This window comes from Megalobrama amblycephala, linkage group LG23, assembly GCF_018812025.1.
Source record: "Megalobrama amblycephala isolate DHTTF-2021 linkage group LG23, ASM1881202v1, whole genome shotgun sequence".
NCBI classification, from domain to species: domain Eukaryota; kingdom Metazoa; phylum Chordata; class Actinopteri; order Cypriniformes; family Xenocyprididae; genus Megalobrama; species Megalobrama amblycephala.
The window spans coordinates 10,797,498-10,817,413 of record NC_063066.1 but is presented as its reverse complement, the minus strand read 5'-3'; the positions used below and the strand labels follow the sequence as shown (position 1 = coordinate 10,817,413).

The window sequence follows — 19,916 nt, the reverse complement described above, 5'->3', positions numbered from 1 at the left end:
TTCACTGCAGCTGCCGTTAGAAGCTCCTGTTCCTATAGAAACAGTCAGTGTTCTGAGACGCGAGCTTAGGACTGCACATGCGCATTTAAGATACAGTTGTTGTCAGATTTCATTGGTGATTTCAAATATGAAATTTAATCGTAAGCTTGATGAACAGCTTTTGAGAATTTGATGTTTACCCATTCAAAAAGATAGGAGCTGCACTTGAAAGACTGAAATAGCTGGTGTTTCAAAGATAGCCACCGATGACTCGCTTTTGCGATGACGCGTAGGGTACTCAGTGTACGAGATAAGATATTTGTCAGTGGTGCTCAAGGTTTGTTGCGCACCAAATCCTCTGCCATCGTCCTGTCAGTTATCTCATCTTACTCTTGTCTCGTAAGTGAAATCTAACTCCTGCTGCACTGTGCTGTGACTGTGAGCTCGTGCTGTATATGGAACAGAGCAGACACTTTCAGTTCAGCTGTCTTACTGAACTAAATGGCAATACAGATTGATGTTTTAAATTCAGCATGTCATGTTAGTTTAGGCACTTGATTGGTTTCCTTGATGTTTTGTTTGCCAACATGCATTTCTTTCTTTGTGCTGCTTTTAGTTAATCCTTCTGCGTCATAGTCAAAGATCCATACAGACAAAATTAAAAGATACTGTCAAACACATTTTTTAGGAGAAGATAAAAGTTTAATGAGGTCTGTTTTTTTCTTATTGCGTTGTGCAACAGGCCTCCTGAAGAGAGAGAATGAACATAAGATCAGGAGCAGCAACAGTTTTCTTTTTAATTATCTTCAGTAAAGCAGTCCCTGGAGGACTCCACTTAGACTTTGTTTTGCAGTTCTCTCTGCGTTTCCTCTGAGGAGTTACATCGCTTATTAGTTATTTAGAGAAACTGCCTGAGTCAGTGTCCAGTGTTCTGCATATTTACTTACGCGCTCATGATCTGCCTCACATCAGCTCATTTATTTCCACCGTCTTCCTGCTCTATTAACTTAATTCAAGTAATTAAATTAAATATATTATATGAAGACATGGCCAAAATGTGTAGTTTTATAGCTTTATTAAAGATTCTCCTTTCTCTAATGCATTTCATATTTTCTATGTAGCACACAATGGTTGATCCTGCACTCTTTGCTCATGTGATATTCATCAGACTATACACAATAGAATGGGCATCTAACAAACAGTGGGCATCTCCGACCTACACAGAAGCATGCTGGCCGTAGACGGGGTTCAGTCAGTTCAGTGTCGACAGAAAGCTGCTCGGTGACAAAACCCATCTCAGCTGCCTGTTTGGAGAGAAGAGAGTGCTGCCATGGCAACGCTGAAAGACATGGGTGTTTCCTCTGGAGTGGCACAGCTCACAGTGTGAGAGCACTGCTGACTGAGTACCACCATCCGCTGTGTGTGTGAGTGAGTGAGTGAGTGAGTGTGTGTAGGGGGAGGCAGGTTTAGCCTACATTATAGGGACCAAATGTCTACAAAAAGATGATAAAACCCCAAATTACATACAGGGAAAATGACAGTGGAGGGAACTAGCTTAATAAACATACAAAATATGCAAATAAAAAATGCAAAAAAATTTGCGTGACGGATAGGCTTTGGTATAGAAAATGTAATTAGCTGTCATGTCAATGAAACGTCCCCTCTGTAGAAAGCCATGTGTATCTTAACCTAGTAAATGTGCCCTATTAGTGTCTCTAAAGTCATAATTTACATAAGGACGTATAGCTTTCATTTATCAGGGGGTGATTTGTGTTTTATAGATGCATATTGTATCCAGTTCTGGCTATAGATGTGTACTGTGTGTGCTTGTGTGTGATGTGGTTTAGGTAAATCTACGTTAGGGGGACAAAATGTCCCTACAAAGATGGCAATGTCCAAAATCCTTTCCTTGTGGGTACATTTTTTGGTCCCCATGAGGAAAGCAGCTACTAAATCATCAAAATTCAAGTGATGTTTTTTGGAAATGTAAAAATGCAGAAAGTTTTCCGTAATGGGTAGGTTTAGGAGTAGGGTTAGGGGATCAAATATACAGTTTGCACAATATAAATATCATTATGTCTATTGATAGTCACTATAAAACATGAAAATCCAAGGTGTGTGCGTGTGTGTGTATTGCAGGGAGAGGCAACAGCCACAAATATCTGGGCCACCTTCAGTAGTGAGTTATCTTGAACAGGGCAGTGCAGAAGATTATGGCTATAATTTATAAAACACAGGAGGGTAGTTCTATCTCAGCAATGGATTTCATAAGACACTTACACATCCGTCTAAATAAGAAACTCTGTGCCAAGCGTGTTATATAAAGATCTGTGAGATTTATTAAATTAAAAGTGCACAAAAAAAAACACAACAGTTTCATATCTCTGCATAACGAGTCACATACATGTGCTCTGCAATGAGCATATTATGCAGAGATTAGGGAAATTACTTAGTTTTTCTCTCATTTAATTGCAGTCGTTTGCTGTAAACGACATTTGCATAATCATCTCATTCCATACATGCAGAGCGTAAATACTGACCTCATGAGGAAGAGGGAGCGGCAGCATGGATTTAAGCATGGAGAGATTCTGACATGTGACCAGGAATGAGATCAGTGTGTCAGCTTCACACCACTCAAACGTTGCCTGGCAAAAGCTGTCAAACAACATCAGAGCATTAAGCTGCAATTCTCTCTGCCAGCTTCAAATTTCTGGTGCCCGAGCCTCTGCTGCATATTTTGCCTGTGGTATGCATAGACTGTGGTGGTATATTTTCAGAGTTTGACTTGGGGTCTTTTTACAGCCCGCTGATGTTTTCAGGGGTGTAGGTATTATCTGAAAAATGGTAAGTGTAAAAATGTGTAAAAAGTGTAAAAATTATTTGCTTAAAGTGCACATACTTTAAGTGGGCACTAGCTGGCTATTTATTGTGTTTTCATTCATTTAGTTGACTGCTGATACAACCAGTTGGCAAATTTATTTGAGCTTAAAAGACTTTTTTTTTTTCTTTGCACTGTGACCAAGCAAAATAAAGCTCTTTAAATATAATGATTATTACAGAAAAACTGGGGGTCCCTGAATCTCAGTATAAATGTGCTTCTGTAAATCAAGAAAGGGGGGGGGGGGTAATTAATTAATTAATTAATTTGAAATGCATTTAAATATGAGTACTTGACAATACATTAATCAGTTTAATTTCTGACTATTTAAATAAGCATTAACTAATTATGATTTAAGCAGTATAACATACAATAACATATTGTTACCAGTTTATTTTTAGTATTATTTATATATTATAGCATTTATTATTATTATTTTGAATTAACTTTCATTTATATTTTATATTCTCAGTTTTCATTTGAGTTTGTTTTAGTAATTAAGCAATTCATTATTAATTAATTATGTGCCATTTATTTGTTTTTTACATATTTATTTCTGTTTAACTTTGTGTTTATTTCAAGGCATCATTTCTTACATGCATTTAAGTTTGTTTGTTTTTTCATTTAAGTTTTTTTATTTAATATTTATATTTTATTTTACTTCATCTTTTTTTCCATGCAAAGTAAGTGTAAGATGGTTCACATTTACTATGTGCAGCATTCTGTAGTGTTTCAATAATCAAGACGTTATTAAAAATCACAATATGGTGAAGTTACTCATAACATTACTTAGTATTGAGTCATCGATTTTATTTCCTCAAATAAATGTACTTCAGTATGCCTTCACATATCGTTATTTGGCGTTGTAAATATGGCATGCTGTATTTGTCTGAATATGGATAGTGTATTTAAAGGTAATTAGCTGAATTATGAAGCTGAATAAACAGCAGACACAACACATCAGCATCTTCATCAGACCAGTTTAGCACCAACTCACTTCGGCAAGTCCTGTCGTGAATCATTTTTATGGTGTAGCCTGGTCACGCTGAATATTGATTTACCAGCATCATTACATTGTAATACTGCTGTGTACTAAACCATTCACCAAATAAATTTCCCATCCCACAGGTGCTTACATAGCTTTCTGCACACAGCTAGATTTGTAAACACATTTCACGCAATGAGAGAACATGGAAATGAAATATAGACATGAGTATAACAGTCTCAGATTTTCAAATCAATGTCAATAGAGTGCAACACCCCCTTTTTCAGCGGTGCTGGTTCCGGATTTTTTTTTTTTTTTTTTTCCCATAGGGATTTAAAAATAGTCTTCCTTAAAGAGTTATAAGCTATAAACCAAGCCAACCAGCTACGAGGTGAATCACAACACTACAAACTTTGATTTGAAGGAAAAAAAAAGGTTTTTTAAATTTTGACAAAAAGACAAAAATGGAAATTCTGTCATCATTTACTCACCCTCAAGTAAGATTTCACATTTAATTTAATTCGTTGCTGTTTTTGAAATTATTTGTGAAGTTTACTAGCAATTTCTGAGTGAAAACTTTTTCAAAGGAAATTCTACATCAATTTTTTTTCAGTGTATCCTAGCCATCCGCTATCAAGGTGGATTCACCATGTAGACAGTTAACCCCGCTCTTTAATCCAGCAGAGAGAGAAGATTATGCCGCCCGGCTGCCAGGAACTCAGTTTATGCCTTCTAGTCCTGCAGGTAGACCATTTAGAACTCCCTCAGAGACATTAAACTGATCTCATATGCCTGTCTGAGCTTCATTCAGGCCATGGGATTAAAGACCACCCCCAAAGATCTGGCAGAAACTAAGAGATGTTTCAAAAATATTCTTGTAACATCGTGTTCTGGCCAGGATTTGGCCAGGGGAGAAATTGTTTTTACTTTTTTTAACCTTGTAAAATTGGAATTTGTGACCGGAGATATCTCAGTCCAGCCTTTGAAGCATAAAATCAAATATCCGTTATGTTCTTTCTCTTATTATTTATTCACCCGTTTGACAATCTGTGCACACTCAAAGAGTTCACAGGTTCTTGCTTTTCTATTTCTGTTTGTTGCAATCTCAGCAGTCTTTCATCACAACGGGTTTCATAGCTTAAACGATTAAACCGTGCATTTGTTTTTATGTGCTTTTATCAGAGCAGTTTTTTCTTTTCCACCACGCATATCGAACAGCTATTTTCCCTGATTTTTTTTTTCACACACTGTGTCTTGTGTACTGCTTAGACAAATTTGGACAAATCGTTTTTTATTTTTATTTTTTTAAGGTTTTTTTTTTAATTATTATTGGTTAAAGTGCAATTACAGTGGCGGCTGAGTGCTCTCATCACCATTAATCCCTGGCAATTAATATGCATATATTCATTTAACATACTGGCAACTTTCTAAAAGTGAGATTAATGCGCTGCTGGTGAGTGGTATTGTGTTGGTCCTTATCTCGTTTCAGCACATTTCACTAAGAGTTTATAGCTGAGTGGAGACAGAGAGCAGTGTATCAAACAGACTAGACCACCGACTACTGTGAGCATCAACATGTGCATGAAGAAGCTACATGCAGGCCAGCTTTTGTAATGCAGTTAGGATTTAGAAAATGTTCAGTGCTCCACAGAATGAGATTTTTTGAATGACTACACTTGATAAACTCATAATGGATCTCCATTTGAGCATGTGATTTCCATTAGTTTCTCTGAATTATTTAGCAGCACAGATACAAAATATTCAGTTCCTAAGTAAAATTCTGGTTGATGCTCATAAACCGACAATTATGTTCATGCTGACTGACAACTTGACTGATATTAATATTCTATAATAATATTGTATATTGTAATGATGTTTTGTGTATATGCGCTACCATTCAAGTTTTATCAACATTGACATCGCTGATATTCCAGCATCACAGGAATAAATGACATTTAAAAATATATGAAAATAGAAAATTTATTTTAAATTGTAATGATATAGTGTTCAGTGTAAATGAGTACACCCCCTTTGAAAAGTAACATTTTAAACAGTATCTCAATGAACACAAAAACAATTTCCAAAATGTTGACAAGACTAAGTTTTATATAACATCTGTTGAACTTATAAAATAAGGTTAATTATAAATTAAATAAAGGTTGATAATATAACTTAGAGAATAAAATTTTCAGTTTTACTCAAATTAGGGTGATGCAAAAATGAGTACAACCCACAGACAGTCTTTGGAGAAAAGCTAAATTTTAGACTACAAATGTCTAATTTAACAAGAATTCAACCACAGGTGAGTCTAATTATTCATTACACAGGTGTCCAGCAGACAGTTGACTATAAAAGGGTGTTAAAACCCCTTCCCATTTCATGCTGTCAGCAATGGCACCACATGGAAAAGAAATGTCACAAGACCTGAGAAAGAAAATAATTTCTTTACACCAGAAAGGTGAAGGCTACAAGAAGATCAGCAAAGCTTTACTTATCAGTCAGAATACTGTAGCAAAAGTGCTACTAAAATTTTAAAAAGATGGAACTGCAACTATTTCACAGAGATGTCCAGGTCGTCCACGGAAGTTCGACAGGAGTGTCTTCTGATGAGACGGATTCAAGTTCACTGCAGTTATCTAAAGAAGTAGAAAGCCAAACTGGGGTGACTATTTCCCGTGACACAATATGGCGTACACTGCAGAGGAATGGCATGCATGGGTGCCGTCCACAAAAAAAGCCCGCCTAGAGTTTGCCAGGGCCCATGCTGACAAAGATGAAGACTACTGGGACTCTATACTCTGGAGTGATGAGACCAAGATAAATGTTTTTGGAACTGATGGCTTCAAAACTGCATGGCATCGCAAAGGTGAGGAATACAAAGAAAAATGCACGGTGCCTACAGTGAAACATGGTGGTGGCAGTGTCTTTATGTGGGGCTGCATGAGTGCTGCTGGTGTCTGGGAGTTGCATTTCATTAATGGCATCATGAATTCACAGATGTACTGCTCTATACTGAAAGAGAAGATGCTTCCATCACTCAGTGCCCTTGGTCATTGTGCACTTTTATGTGATCCTAAACACATATCTAAGGCCACTGTTGGATTTCCGAAGAAGAACAGGGTGAAAGTGATTCAGTGGCCAATTATCGAACACCTATGGGGAATTCTGAAGAGACAAGTTGAGCATCACTCTCCATCCAGCATCCAGTCTCTAAAAGAGGTCATTCTTGAAGAATGGAAAAAGATAGATGTTGCAAAATGTTGCCAACTTGTTCATTCCATGCCTAGAAGACTTGGTGCTGTCATTAAAAATCATGGAGGCCATACAAACTACTAGATGTAGTAGTTTTTGTTGTGGGGTGTACTCATTTTTGCATCACACTAATTTGAGTAAAACTGAAAAATGTGTAATCTAAGTTACATTATTAACCTTACTTTCATGTTATAAGTTAAACAGATGTTATATTAAACTTAGTCTCATCAACATTTTGGAAATAGTTTTTGGTGTTCATTGAGATATTGTTTAAAATGTTACTTTTCAAAGGGGGTGTACTCATTTACACTGAGCACCGTATGACAATATTACTGGTTTTACTGTATTTTTACAGCATAAGAGACTTCTTTCAAAAACAAAATTGTACTGATACCAAACTTTTGAATGGTAGTATCAATTAAAAATAAAACATTATAAACTAAATTATTTTAGTGTTTTGTCATACTTCTCTAAAATAAATGGCAATTGGTTTGGTGTTTAGTTTTATAATACAAATACAAATTTTAAACATGGCACTTTAGGTGTAGTAATACTTATATTTATTGAGGCCATTGTATGTGTGTGTGCATATTTGTTATATTTTTATCATATGTTTCCCCAGGTCTCTTTCTGGCCGTATCGTGGGTGGTGTGTGGTGGTTCTTCACTCTAATCATCATCTCCTCATACACAGCCAACCTAGCTGCTTTTCTCACAGTGGAGAGGATGGTGTCACCCATCGAGAGTGCAGAGGATCTGGCCAAACAGACTGAGATTGCTTATGGGACTCTAGATGCCGGCTCCACCAAAGAGTTCTTTAGGGTGAGAAGTGCCATGGACAAGGGGAAATGTTAGCCTAAAAAATATTGTATTCACATCAAAAATACTAGTCAGCATCACTGAATCAACCTAAATACATTAAGTTACACCAACAAAACTAAATTTAAAGTGCCCCAATTATGCTATTTTAAAGGTTCCTAATTTTGTGCCCTATAATAGTTTTACATGCATTCAAGGTCAAAACACACTTTAATTTTCTCATAATATACGTTGCACATCACCTCATTCTCATTAAAGCCCTTCTTTCCGAGATCCTACTCTGCTCTGATCGGTGAGATGGCCCAGTCTGTTGTGATTGGTCTACCGCTTATAGTGCGTGTCAGAAATGAAACGTCCATTACCATATCTGAATTTCAACTCCAGATGTTTTCTCAGCATTTGTGATGCAAACAGGTGGCATCGGTTTTACCATATCAATTTGAGCCAAAGTGGATTTGTTTTTGCAGAAAACAAAACTTCTTCTCGACATGTCGACAACAGGAACCATACTCTTCCAGGCCTCAGCTACAACTACACTGTTTGAGGGCAGGTTAAAGTTGACATTGTTCATGGGCAGCCAATGAAGACTATAGGTTCTTCATTCTTTCTTTTGGGAAACAATAACTCCATTTATCGATCACTTTGATTTTTGAAACTTTGCAGACTTTAACATTCACAAACAGCTATATTACAGACTACATGAAAGGTAATATCCGAAAAAAACATAATAGGTGCACTTTAAGGGTTAGATCTGGTGAAATTTCGTAGGGTATCAATTGCACGTTACCATGTTTTACAGTGTGCAATTGCGTAATATTTCACTTTCTTCTTTTAGAGGTCAAAGATCGCGGTCTTTGAGAAGATGTGGTCCTATATGAAATCAGCAGACCCCTCAGTGTTTGTAAAAACCACAGATGAAGGAGTTATACGGGTGAGGAAGTCCAAGGGGAAGTATGCCTATCTTCTGGAGTCCACCATGAACGAGTACATCGAGCAGCGCAAACCCTGCGACACTATGAAGGTTGGAGGGAACCTGGACTCCAAAGGCTACGGCATCGCCACCCCCAAAGGATCCCTTCTCAGGTAAAGCCAGCTGTCCACTGTATGCCAACTGTATTCGACCATTACAAAAATAAGATCAGATGGTGGTTCAGTTGTGGTAGAGGCTGGATACAGTACTAAAGGGGTTATGCTCACCTTGGCTAAAGTTTACATCATCTACTAGTTAAATAAAAAAGAAAAGATAAAAAGGGAAACAGGGGAATTCATTAAAATAAGTATGCAAATCAAGTCACAGCATACACATAACCAAAAAAAAGATATTTGCATGTTGCTATTCCCAATTTTGCAAGCCAGTTCTGAGTACTAGATTATGAAGGACTCAGCAAACTAATGCAATTTGCTATACTTTACTGAAACTGTATAGCATCACTCCATCACTGCAGTCCAGGCACCTAAATCAGCTCTTTAAAATGCCAAGTGTGCTTGAGTACACTGCCTAGTCTATATGTGGAACTATATGTGCTCTTCTCCATCATTTGATGATTTTTTGCTGATATGATTGCAGGAAAAATTGCTGAGTTTTGCAAATAAGACGCATTCATAGCAAAACAACATGTTTGTGCAGAGAATGTCAGTGACTTAATTTAATCCTCAAGGTACAGTGCGTGAAAAAAAAAAAAAAAAGCACATTTAGCTCCTGGATTCCGGGTGAATAAGGCGCAGGTTTTTGCCAAATTGGTGTGACTTCAGTGAACTCATCTGGTTTCTCTTTTGAAGGACTTTTTAATGATATTATACATGATAATTTGAACCAAGGGTGAGGGTAGACGTACTGTGCTAAGCAGCCTCTTCTATAACAGAACATGCTGTTGTGTGGGTGTACATATGTGTGTGTGGAGCTGTTCAAAATCCCGCCCATACCTCATGTTGCTTGAAGGGGTTTTCAACACACTCCACCAGAAGTGCTTGCATAAGAAACAGCAGGAAAATGGCGCACCCTCTTCAGAAGCCCTTTAGGAAACACGTGCGTTCGTCGTCCTTTCATTAAACAGCAGCGCCGCTCAGCAGAGCCCATTGAGACACCGCAGACATTATTCACGACAGGCGCTTTGAAGCTATAGGTCTACCAGATGCTAATTTCAGTTTCTCTCCATCATTCCGAATTACGAAAGTGTTATCCTTACCGAGTGACTTGTGCATGAAAGCAATTGGGCAATCAGTTGTTATTCTTATGCAAGCCACTTCTAAAGTTGAATGTCAACATTAACATGTTTCTTTTATATTCTCTGCATTATTAGGTGAACAGTTGTTATTTCAATTGTACGCCACCATCATTAACGTCACATTTATTGTGCTTGAGTGTACCCATCTGACTAATACACCATGGCCCACATGATATTACATTCATTGCAGTGCAAAGGGCCTCGCAAGGGCAATTTGGAGCTGTTGAAATAACCTCAATAACTCCATCTCTCTCTAATAAGATAAGCTCCTTGGGGAAACGACCTCATAGCAATTGTAGAGTCATTTTTTGGGTCACCTTATAGCAAAGAGAACAGGGGGAGAGGGTGGATGGAGTGAGAGAGAGAGAGAGACGTCAGATACAGGATGTAAATGACTGACTTCCATCTTGCCACCTAGAGCAGGACTCAAATTAAATTCAATACTAGCTAGCCATTACAGTGACAGCAAGAGTGAAAGAGGCTCGGAAATGAATTCAGAAATGTGTTTCTCTGTCTGTTGAGTTACCAGCTGTGTGGTGTATATCTGATTTTGAGAGAGAGCGACTCCCTTCCTGACATGTGTTTACATGAGCCGGTAGATTCCATGTGGGCATCTACTGCATGATTTGGACACGTGGAAGACAATGGGAGATTTTGCTCTCTCTGTTAAAATCGGTAGACACTGCCATTCTTGATTGAACATTTAGATTTGGTTTTGATTTGCTGAACTAACCATGTGGCTCAGTTGTCAAAATGTAAAAATGCTCCTGTGTATCTTCACTGAATTTTCTATTTAATGGCTTCATTTACACTGTCAACCAGTTGTATTATTTATAGACATCTGGCACAGATCAGATCTTGTTAGGTGCAAAAAAAAATCTATAAATCTATTTTTAAAAATGTATCCATTCAAATCAATCCTCTAATCTGTTGACTATTTTTCATTGAGATTTTAATTAAAAATCACTTTTCAAACTGACAAATATTAAAACCACGTAATTGATGTAAAAATGTAGTTAGATGAAACAATGAATGATAAATTGATAAATACATTTTAAGCATTTTGGTGAGTTATTAATGTAAACCCAGTCAGTTAAGTCTTAAATGAACTGATGCAAAGAGTCAGGATAAAGATTTGGATGCAAAATCTGTGCATTTGCCCGAGCTTGAATTATACTGATCAAAGCCTTTAATAGAGATCCTTTTTACACCTTAATATCTTGCTATGTTATGGTCTGCTAGCATCATCTTGCTCTAATGATCAATTTATTAACAAAGAAGATGATAATTGAGCTTTTGAACTTGTTTTACATTGTACTTCACTTTGTGATTTATAGGTTAATTTACTGACTGATGGAATAATCAGTCGTTTTGGTGCATTTTGACAGCTGTTCCATATTTTCCCTGTCTTATCTCAGACTGATACCTTAAAACGGTTTGTTTTGCAGTCAAGATGCGACAGCCCTAAAGATTGATGTGTGTGCCCTTTTATCTCTATCCATCTGTGCCATTCTCAGAGTTTAGTCAATGAAATCATCTCACCCAAAGCACTGCCACCTCCAGAAGCAAATGCTCATCAAACTGAATGTAGCTGTTTGTTCCACATTCCTGAGACACTCTCTGACTTCTTTCTGTCTGGTACTTCTGGGATTAGAAAGAATTCCTGGGTTTTATCAAGCCAAAGAACAACTCTCTATACATGCAGAGCTGCAGACGACATTTGCTCACAACGCAGATCGGCCAGCCGATTCTGTGGGTTGTGAGGAGATGTATATTTGTGCCTTTGAACTGTATGGGGTGTTTAAGACCTGAGGATGAAGGAGAAGATTAAAAAGAAAGACGCACACTTCAGATGTGGTTTCTGATTTCAGTCATATCAGTCATGGGGAGCGGGGTATTAAAATCAAAAATTCAGTTTTTGTCTTCATCTACTCTGTCATGTTATGTATAATGGTCTTACTACTATAAAACACAAAAAGAGAAGATTGGCAGAATGTTCATGCTGCTCCTTTCCATACAATGAAAGTGAATGGTGACCCAGCTCCGAAAATGACAAAAAACACCATAAAAGCAATAAAAAATGGCATAAAAGCCATACTATTCAGAATTTTGTCATTGTTCAATAATAATCGTATCTGCTGCAGCTCTCAAATCTTATTTACTGTAAATCTGTGTATTTTAAAATATGGCACAGTGCATTGTGGGTGAAATAATCTAGACATTCAAGAATGTTTTCTGAAATCGTAGTAACTTTGTCACACAACGTTTGTTGATTCAATGATATAGAACTGTCATTAATGTAATAACTTACTGCTGCTTTCATTGCTGCTGCTGCAGAGCAAGTACGGGACCTGCTACAGCCAATACATACACGTCACACTGCTGTGAGCAAATAAGAAATGCTGCTGCTGCTGTATATAATATAGCGTACATGAATTACCCGTAGCAGATCTATACAGGTGGAGCTGGGGAAGGTGGAGGGTTTCTGAAGCGCGCTGCACTGCTATGCAATGCTACCAGAGTATTTTGAAGATTGAGCACGTAAGCTCATTGACTACTGATACAGCAGGAACCAATCATCTGTGCCCTATAGATAACGATGTGATATGAGCAGGTTAAGTTAAAGGACCTATTAGCCTCTGCCATCTAGAGTTTCATGGCACTTTTTTGTTGTTTTTATAGTTTGACAGCCCTTGGTCATCATTCACTTTCATTAGAAAGAGCAATTTCATGGAAAAGTATTCCGTTTGTATTCAATGGAAGAAATAAAGAAAAGCAAGAAAGAGTTTGGTCTGACCCTGCTGAAAAAAACAGCATAGGCTGGTTAGGTATGTTTTGAAGCATGGAAGCTGGTTTGAGCTGGTTTATGCTGGTCCTTAGTTTGTCATGAGCTGGTTTAAGATGGTCCTGAGCTGGTTATAAACTGGTCCTGAGATGGAGCTAGTTGCTTAGGACCAGCACTTGACCAGCTTAAACCACCTTAAACCACCTGCTGAAATGCTTTAAAACATACCTAAACAGCATATGCTGTTTTTTCAGCATGGGGAGGGTGAGATGATGACAGAATTGTATTTTTTGTTGAAATATCACTTTAATAATTTGTCTGATGTCTCTACACTGCGTTCCAAATTATTATGCAAGTGACATATCAGTAAGATTTCAGTAGAATAAACATTCAGATTTTAGTTTTTCTAAGAAAATGTTTGTTAGTTTATTTATCCATGTCTTTTTAGATAACTGGTATCAATCTCAGACAAAATAATTTGCCAGATCTATGGAAACCCTACTTAAAGGTTGTTCCACATTATTAAGCAAGTCACAGTTCTCATGCAATATGGGGAGGAAGAAAGATCTTTCTGAAGATGAAAAGCATGAAATGGTGCAGTGTTGTGCAAAAGGCATGAAAACAACTAATATTCTGTGAAAACTGAATGGAGATTATCAAATTATCATAAGATTTGTGAGTGATTTAGAGCACAGCAGAACTCGGTCAGATAAAGGCTTATTAATGAAAGTTCCTGTCAAAAAAATTAATTGTATTAAAAGGGCAGCTATAAAAAAGCCAGTGTTGAGTAGCAAACAGGTATTTGAAGCTCCTGGTGTCTCTGGAGTCTCAAGAAGCTCTCCATGCAGGCTTGTGCGTAAAGATGCATTTTAGACACCACTAACCAAAGCTCACAAAGAGAAAAATTAACAGTGGGTGTAGACTTAAGTAGACCTGGCAAATTATTTTGTCTGAGATTGATACCAGTTATCTAAAAAGACATGAATAAATAAACAAACATACATTTTCTTAGAAAAACTAAAATCTGAATGTTTATTCTACTGAAATCTTACTGATATGTCACTTGCATAATCATTTGGAATGCGGTGTAGTCTGTTGTTTTAGATTCACATTGTTACAATTCCCCAAAAGGGAAGAGCCAAAAGCAGACAGTAAAAACCAAGGACATCTAAGGACATCTTTTTTTTCTCCTCCTCTGTCTGAAAAAGTCTTGTTCTTGGCTTTATAAAGCCTGTCTTTCACAAAGGCCACTAACAAAAGCATTGTTCTCCATTTAAACACATGTTAACATACTTTATATACAGACTCAGGGCAAAACCACTGCGAATGCCATGCATTTAACATTTCAACCTACATAGAGCAGTGGCTGTTGTGTACAAACCAGTCTGAGTCTGTTCTCCCATTACACTGTCTCTGAAATGGTTTATCTGGGCTGACACTGACCAAAATATTATTTCATTATCGTTTCAAGAAACCCAGTAAACCTGGCAGTGTTAAAACTGAATGAACAAGGCCTGTTGGACAAATTGAAAAACAAATGGTGGTACGACAAAGGAGAGTGTGGCAGCGGAGGAGGTGATTCCAAGGTCAGCCCCAATGTGACAAACCCAACGGGTAAAACCACCACTACCATGGGGGGGGTAACCGGCAACTCGTGCCGACCAAACACTCTAGACGAATACAATCCAGTCTAAATTGAGCCTAACAAGTTTTGTTAGATTAATAGCAAGTCAAGTTTTGTTCAAATTATGGCGTTTCATGCCACATTCAAGTTATTCCAGACGGAGTGTTTGCGGTCTGCCGGTTACCCAAAGTGATATAATAATGCACATCTCGCAGCAGGGAGCAAGGAAGCATCGCTAGATGGAGTATTAACCCATATCACTTTTACAATGAACTACCAACATGTTTCTGATATGTGTGCAGTCAATATATATATATATATATAAAAAAACACAGAACAGTTGAGTTGATTTTGATGGGTATGTGTTTAATGTGTGCTGAATAACATAAAATAACATGGATAATGTTATTTATGTTATTTCCCTGGTTGAAGAATCCCAGTTAACCTAGCGGTGTTGAAACTCAGTGAGCAAGCCGTCTTAGACAAACTGAAAAACAAATGGTGGTACGATAAGGGGGAGTGTGGAAGCAAGGACTCCGGAAGAAAGGTCAGTTCACACATTTGGTCCTGCTCTGTTCCCCTCAGTTTAGCCTTTCCAGAACCCTTTCAAAAGGTTCAGTAAGGAATCTGGACATGGGCGACTCTTACTCTCTCTCCAGAGTTGTATTCATTTATTTATGCATGATTTAAATCGAATGATGAGAAGAATTTTAAAACACTTGTGTTCGGAGTAGAATATTTATGCACTACTTACTGATTTACAGATTTAAAATAGCAAGCAAAGAAGTAGACATGATAGTACTGAAGTATACAACATTATGTCCTCTTCCTTTTGCATGTGACTGGTGTCCAGCACTTCCTTTTGCATTTTTAATTCAACTGTGTATAAGCATCTTACCAAGATGTTCATCCAAGATGTTCATGTCTTTCTTTCTGCAGTCGAAAATAAATTAAGGTTTTTAAGGAAAACATTCCAGGATTTCTTTCCATATAGTGGACTTCAATGGGGTACAACGGGTTGAAGGTCCAAAATTCGGTTTCAATGCAGCTTCAAAGGGCTCTATGCAATCCCAGCCGAGGAATAAGGGTCTTATCTAGCGAAACAATCAATAATTTTCTAAAAAAAAAATAAAAATGTATATACTTTTAAACACAGATGCTCGATTTGTGCTAGTGTCCACTTCACACATTACGATATCACGTTGTAAAGGTCACGCGTGACGTAGGGGGAAGTACTGATCTAATGTGTTTACAAAGAGAACATGCAAAGAGTAAGTCAAACACACTTTAAAAAAAAAAAAAGGTAAAACAACAATGTCCGAGATGGAGTTCTTCGGTACTTACGCCTACGACACTCATGACCTTTCTAACATGATTACGTAATGCGTGAAATCGTGGACACTATAGTGCAAGACGAGCATTTGTGATTAAAAAGTATATACATTTTTAATTTAGAAAATGACCAATCATTTCGCTAGACAAGACCCTTATTCCTTGAGAGCCCTTTGAAGCTGCACTGAAACAGAATTTTGGACCTTCAACACATTGTACCCCACTGAAGTCCACTATATGGAGAAAAATCCTGGAATGTTTTCCTCAAAAACCTCAATTTCTTTTCGACTGAAGAAAGAAAGGCATGAACATCTCGGATGACGTGGGGGTGAGTAAATTATCAGGAAATTTGAATTCTGAAGTGATCGAATCCTTTAAGTTAGTGTACTGTTCCAAACATTTCCAACCATTATTTTTGTCCTGTCAGAAATTACAAACTAGTGTATGTGTAGTTGTATGTTTATAATAGATTAGATACTAAGATTAAATAAATGAATAGATTAAATACTAAGCATATTTCTCTTGTTGTTTTTAGATGCTGGCTTTTTTTCTTTCAGTTTTTGAATAAGTAAGGAAATAAAAATAATATATTATTTTTATATTATGAATACAAGTGTAAGTAAAAGTAGGTCTAGCTCCAGGAGTCGTGAGTTGAAAAGGCCATTATTATAGACTGGATGACTCACTGTATGATACACTTACTTTGTTTAAAATAGCCTGGTGGTCTGAATGGAGCTCTGGAGAGAGACTGGTCATATTGCTCTGACCATCCGTAAGAGTCAAGTGCCCCTTGTGGTTCTCAGCCTCTGTGTTCTCCCTTCTGTCTGCCCTTGGAGTGTGCATGTATTTGGATGCAAACCCAGTGGACAGCTGTCTGTGCTGTCATAGGCCCCGGCCGCCACACACCCCCACCGCACCAAACCCACCTGCATGGCGCACACAGACGACATCACACCTCGCTTATATGCCTTTCTTAGAGAACCGGTTCCACACCAGTTAAGCTCCTTAGATTGTTATTGTCCTTATAAAGGAAATATATCACCTTTGAACAACTACAAATCCAAATCTACTTAGATTCATGGCCTGGGCTGCATGGGTGCCAACCAGTAATATAGACAGTTGCAGCTGTATGTATATGTTTTAATAGATTGTAATTTAGTGGATATGCTAACTAGTGGGTTAAATAAGTATTAAATTAGTCAAAGGTGAACACAGACTGCCTGTGTTAGTGCATGAATGCATGTTCCTAATTGACAAATTGTGCCATATTTTAAGACATGTTTAACCTACATTTATTATTTATTATTATTATTATTATTAATAGTTATGTTGTTTAATATTAATGGCATTTAATTGTATTTACTAGTTAATGTTATAATAGTGTATTGTTATTTTGATTTTGATTAATAATATATTATTTATATTACTGATATAATTGGATTTTTATAATGAATATTATTTCTTTATGAATATCAGTTAGCAATAATGCAACAAGTTCAGCAGTCAAAACAGAAACTATTATATTAATACTATATATATATATATTATATTATTATATTAAATGTATGTATTAATCTATATATTAATGTAGGTTATGTCTGAACAGGAAACATTTTAAGCAACTTGATGGCACAGTATTTTTTGGCACTTGCAACACTGTTCAAGACAGTTCTTATGTTAGCTTTTATATTCATTGTATATGTTTAGATGTTTGGGTGAATGTATAAAAGTGTATGTATAATTTACAGGAATGCTTGTATTGTCTTTGTCCATGTGAATATGTTAACGTTTGTATACAGTAACTCTCATCTAATATGCTGTTCCTTCTCCTGTAGGACAAGACCAGTGCTCTTAGCCTCAGCAATGTGGCTGGGGTCTTCTACATTCTGATCGGCGGTCTGGGTCTGGCCATGCTGGTGGCCCTGGTGGAGTTCTGCTACAAGTCCAGAACAGAGTCCCGCAGAATGAAGGTGTCTGCGCGGGCCGCTCAGGCCTTTCACTGCACCGCCTTAGACAGCAGCTACACTGAGCTGCAGAGTTACGGCCTGTACGGTGCCGACACTGTTAAGATATAAAGCACTCTGGGGTAGGAACCTCAAGTATCGCGGAAAACTAGGCCACATCCTGCCCACATAGCAGCCTAAGCTGCCCCCCATCTAACCGTCACCAGAATCAAAGCTTCTGCTGCCCACTTTCAGTATCATCCTTGTTTCCTCCACCTCTTCTTTTTCTGTCTCTCTTACCCTGTTATTTTAATACTAGGGCTGTCAAAAAATGTAAATAAAAATAAAAAAAAATGAATGAATAATTCTAAAAAATGCTATGATTGTTTAATAATATTAATCAAAATTAACTGCATATATCAAAATTTATCCTCAAATATAATATTTTATTTATTTTTGTTTTTAATTTTTTTATCATTTATTTTTCATTGTTGGTCTATGTAAACATGCAGACAACATCTTGACAGCCCTGTTTAATACTTCTAATCTAATCTCTCTTTATTTCTTTCTCTCCCTCTATTTCCTGCTCCCCGTCAGTTTCCCGTTGGCTGCTAGCCTCTCTGTCCATAGACTAGAGCTTTGTTTACGCATCGTGTCTCTGTTCATTCATGAAACAGAGCAAGTGTTCTCCGGAGACACTGCAGGTCTCTGTTTTCCACCATGACTCCAAAAATAGTCAAGTCTAGATTTCTGATTATGCATCATTAAGCTTGTGTGCTCCTTCATACATTAAAACCCAAGTCAGATCTTACCTAATGTACTTTTGCTAATGCATAGTTGATTAAAAGTGTCTATCAGGTAATAATTTATTTTATTCAGGCCAGACTGACAAATCAAAAAAGCACCATTGCTGAACGTAACCCGTTGAATATACAGATACCTCAGTTTTGATTTTTGTAATAAGTATCTCTATGACAGACAATTACCCAAAGTAGGATTTGTATCAAGTTTAGCTGGGTATTACACACTCGTGTAATACTATAATAGCACAGATTAATATAGATTTGCTTTGTTAATTCAATTGACAGGAGTCACATTTCACAGCCGTCCATTTTTCATATTAAGCGAGCAGGAATCAGAGTCATTACGGGCAAACTAATTAGTCTGCATCAGGCGTACAGCTTCATCCCCCAACACGTTGAAGTGCAGGGCAATGAAATCATTCCTAGATTGGAAAAATGCGATTTAAAGGGACACATCATTAGCCTTGGTTTCAGGCCCACTGGCTGCGTCTACAATAGCGGGTTGCTCTTCACAACAGCAGCAATAAAACGATGACATTTCTCACTTCCACACCGCCGTAGCAAATTAAGCTCGTGTTACACGCCTATCAAGACTGTTTATTGTCTACCCACATGTCAGAGATGCTTTACAGTGTCAGCTTTGGTTTTGAGGGCCTAAATACGGTGGTCCTGGGGGGTACAATGCAACGACATCAGCAAAGCAATTAGAAGTTGACAACACAACAGCATTAGCCCACAACGGATCTTTAATGCAAATAAGGGTCGTTCACATAGCGAATCATTTTGAAAAGAGTGCTCAGTACAGTTATGGGTAGTACAGCATAGAATTGCAACACAAAAGAACGTGCAACACAAAAGAACGTGCCTGTGGCGACATTTCTGCAAAATAATATTATATTGCTGCTTGCACGTTTTGCGATGCTTTTTAAAGTGGCCAGTGATTGGCGCTAAAAACGCATTTAGTTTTATTTAAAACAAATGAATGTTAATCTGCTCTGCTAAAAGGCTAATGCTCTATCACGTTTGAAAAAAGCGTATCACCTACACTAAACCTAACCGATAGTGTTAAAGGATTAGTTCACTTTAAAATGAAAATCACCCCATGATTTACTCACCCTCAAGCCATCCTAAGTGTAAATGATTTTCTTTTTTCAGACGAATAAAATCAGAGTTATATTAATAATCACCCTGATGCTCCCAAGCTTTATAATAGCAGTGCACAGAAACCATCTGTTTGAAGTTCGAAAAAGTGCATCCATCCATCATAAACATACTCCACATGACTCCGCGGG

The 19,916-nt window shown here is 37.4% G+C and overlaps 1 protein-coding gene and 1 long non-coding RNA gene across 9 annotated transcripts in view; one reads left to right on the top strand and one right to left on the bottom strand.

Moving 5' to 3' along the window:
- Window positions 1-19,916, bottom strand: part of LOC125259319 — a 108,582-nt gene that overhangs the window by 59,505 nt on the left and 29,161 nt on the right. The window lies entirely within an intron of this gene.
- gria1a (glutamate receptor, ionotropic, AMPA 1a) overlaps window positions 1-19,916 on the top strand; it is a 103,058-nt gene that overhangs the window by 79,799 nt on the left and 3,343 nt on the right. For 2 of the 8 annotated variants that reach the window (XM_048176892.1, XM_048176888.1), the window contains exons 12-15: window positions 7,717-7,915; window positions 8,748-8,995; window positions 14,394-14,508; window positions 17,714-17,848. In XM_048176892.1, the coding sequence (XP_048032849.1) occupies window positions 7,717-7,915; window positions 8,748-8,995; window positions 14,394-14,508; window positions 17,714-17,848 (697 nt within the window). Of the gene's footprint in view, window positions 1-7,716; window positions 7,916-8,747; window positions 8,996-14,393; window positions 14,537-14,978; window positions 15,094-17,713; window positions 17,965-19,916 lie in introns of those variants that run through there. The other 6 variants (XR_007182771.1, XM_048176889.1, XM_048176891.1 and 3 more) reach the window with 6 other exon arrangements.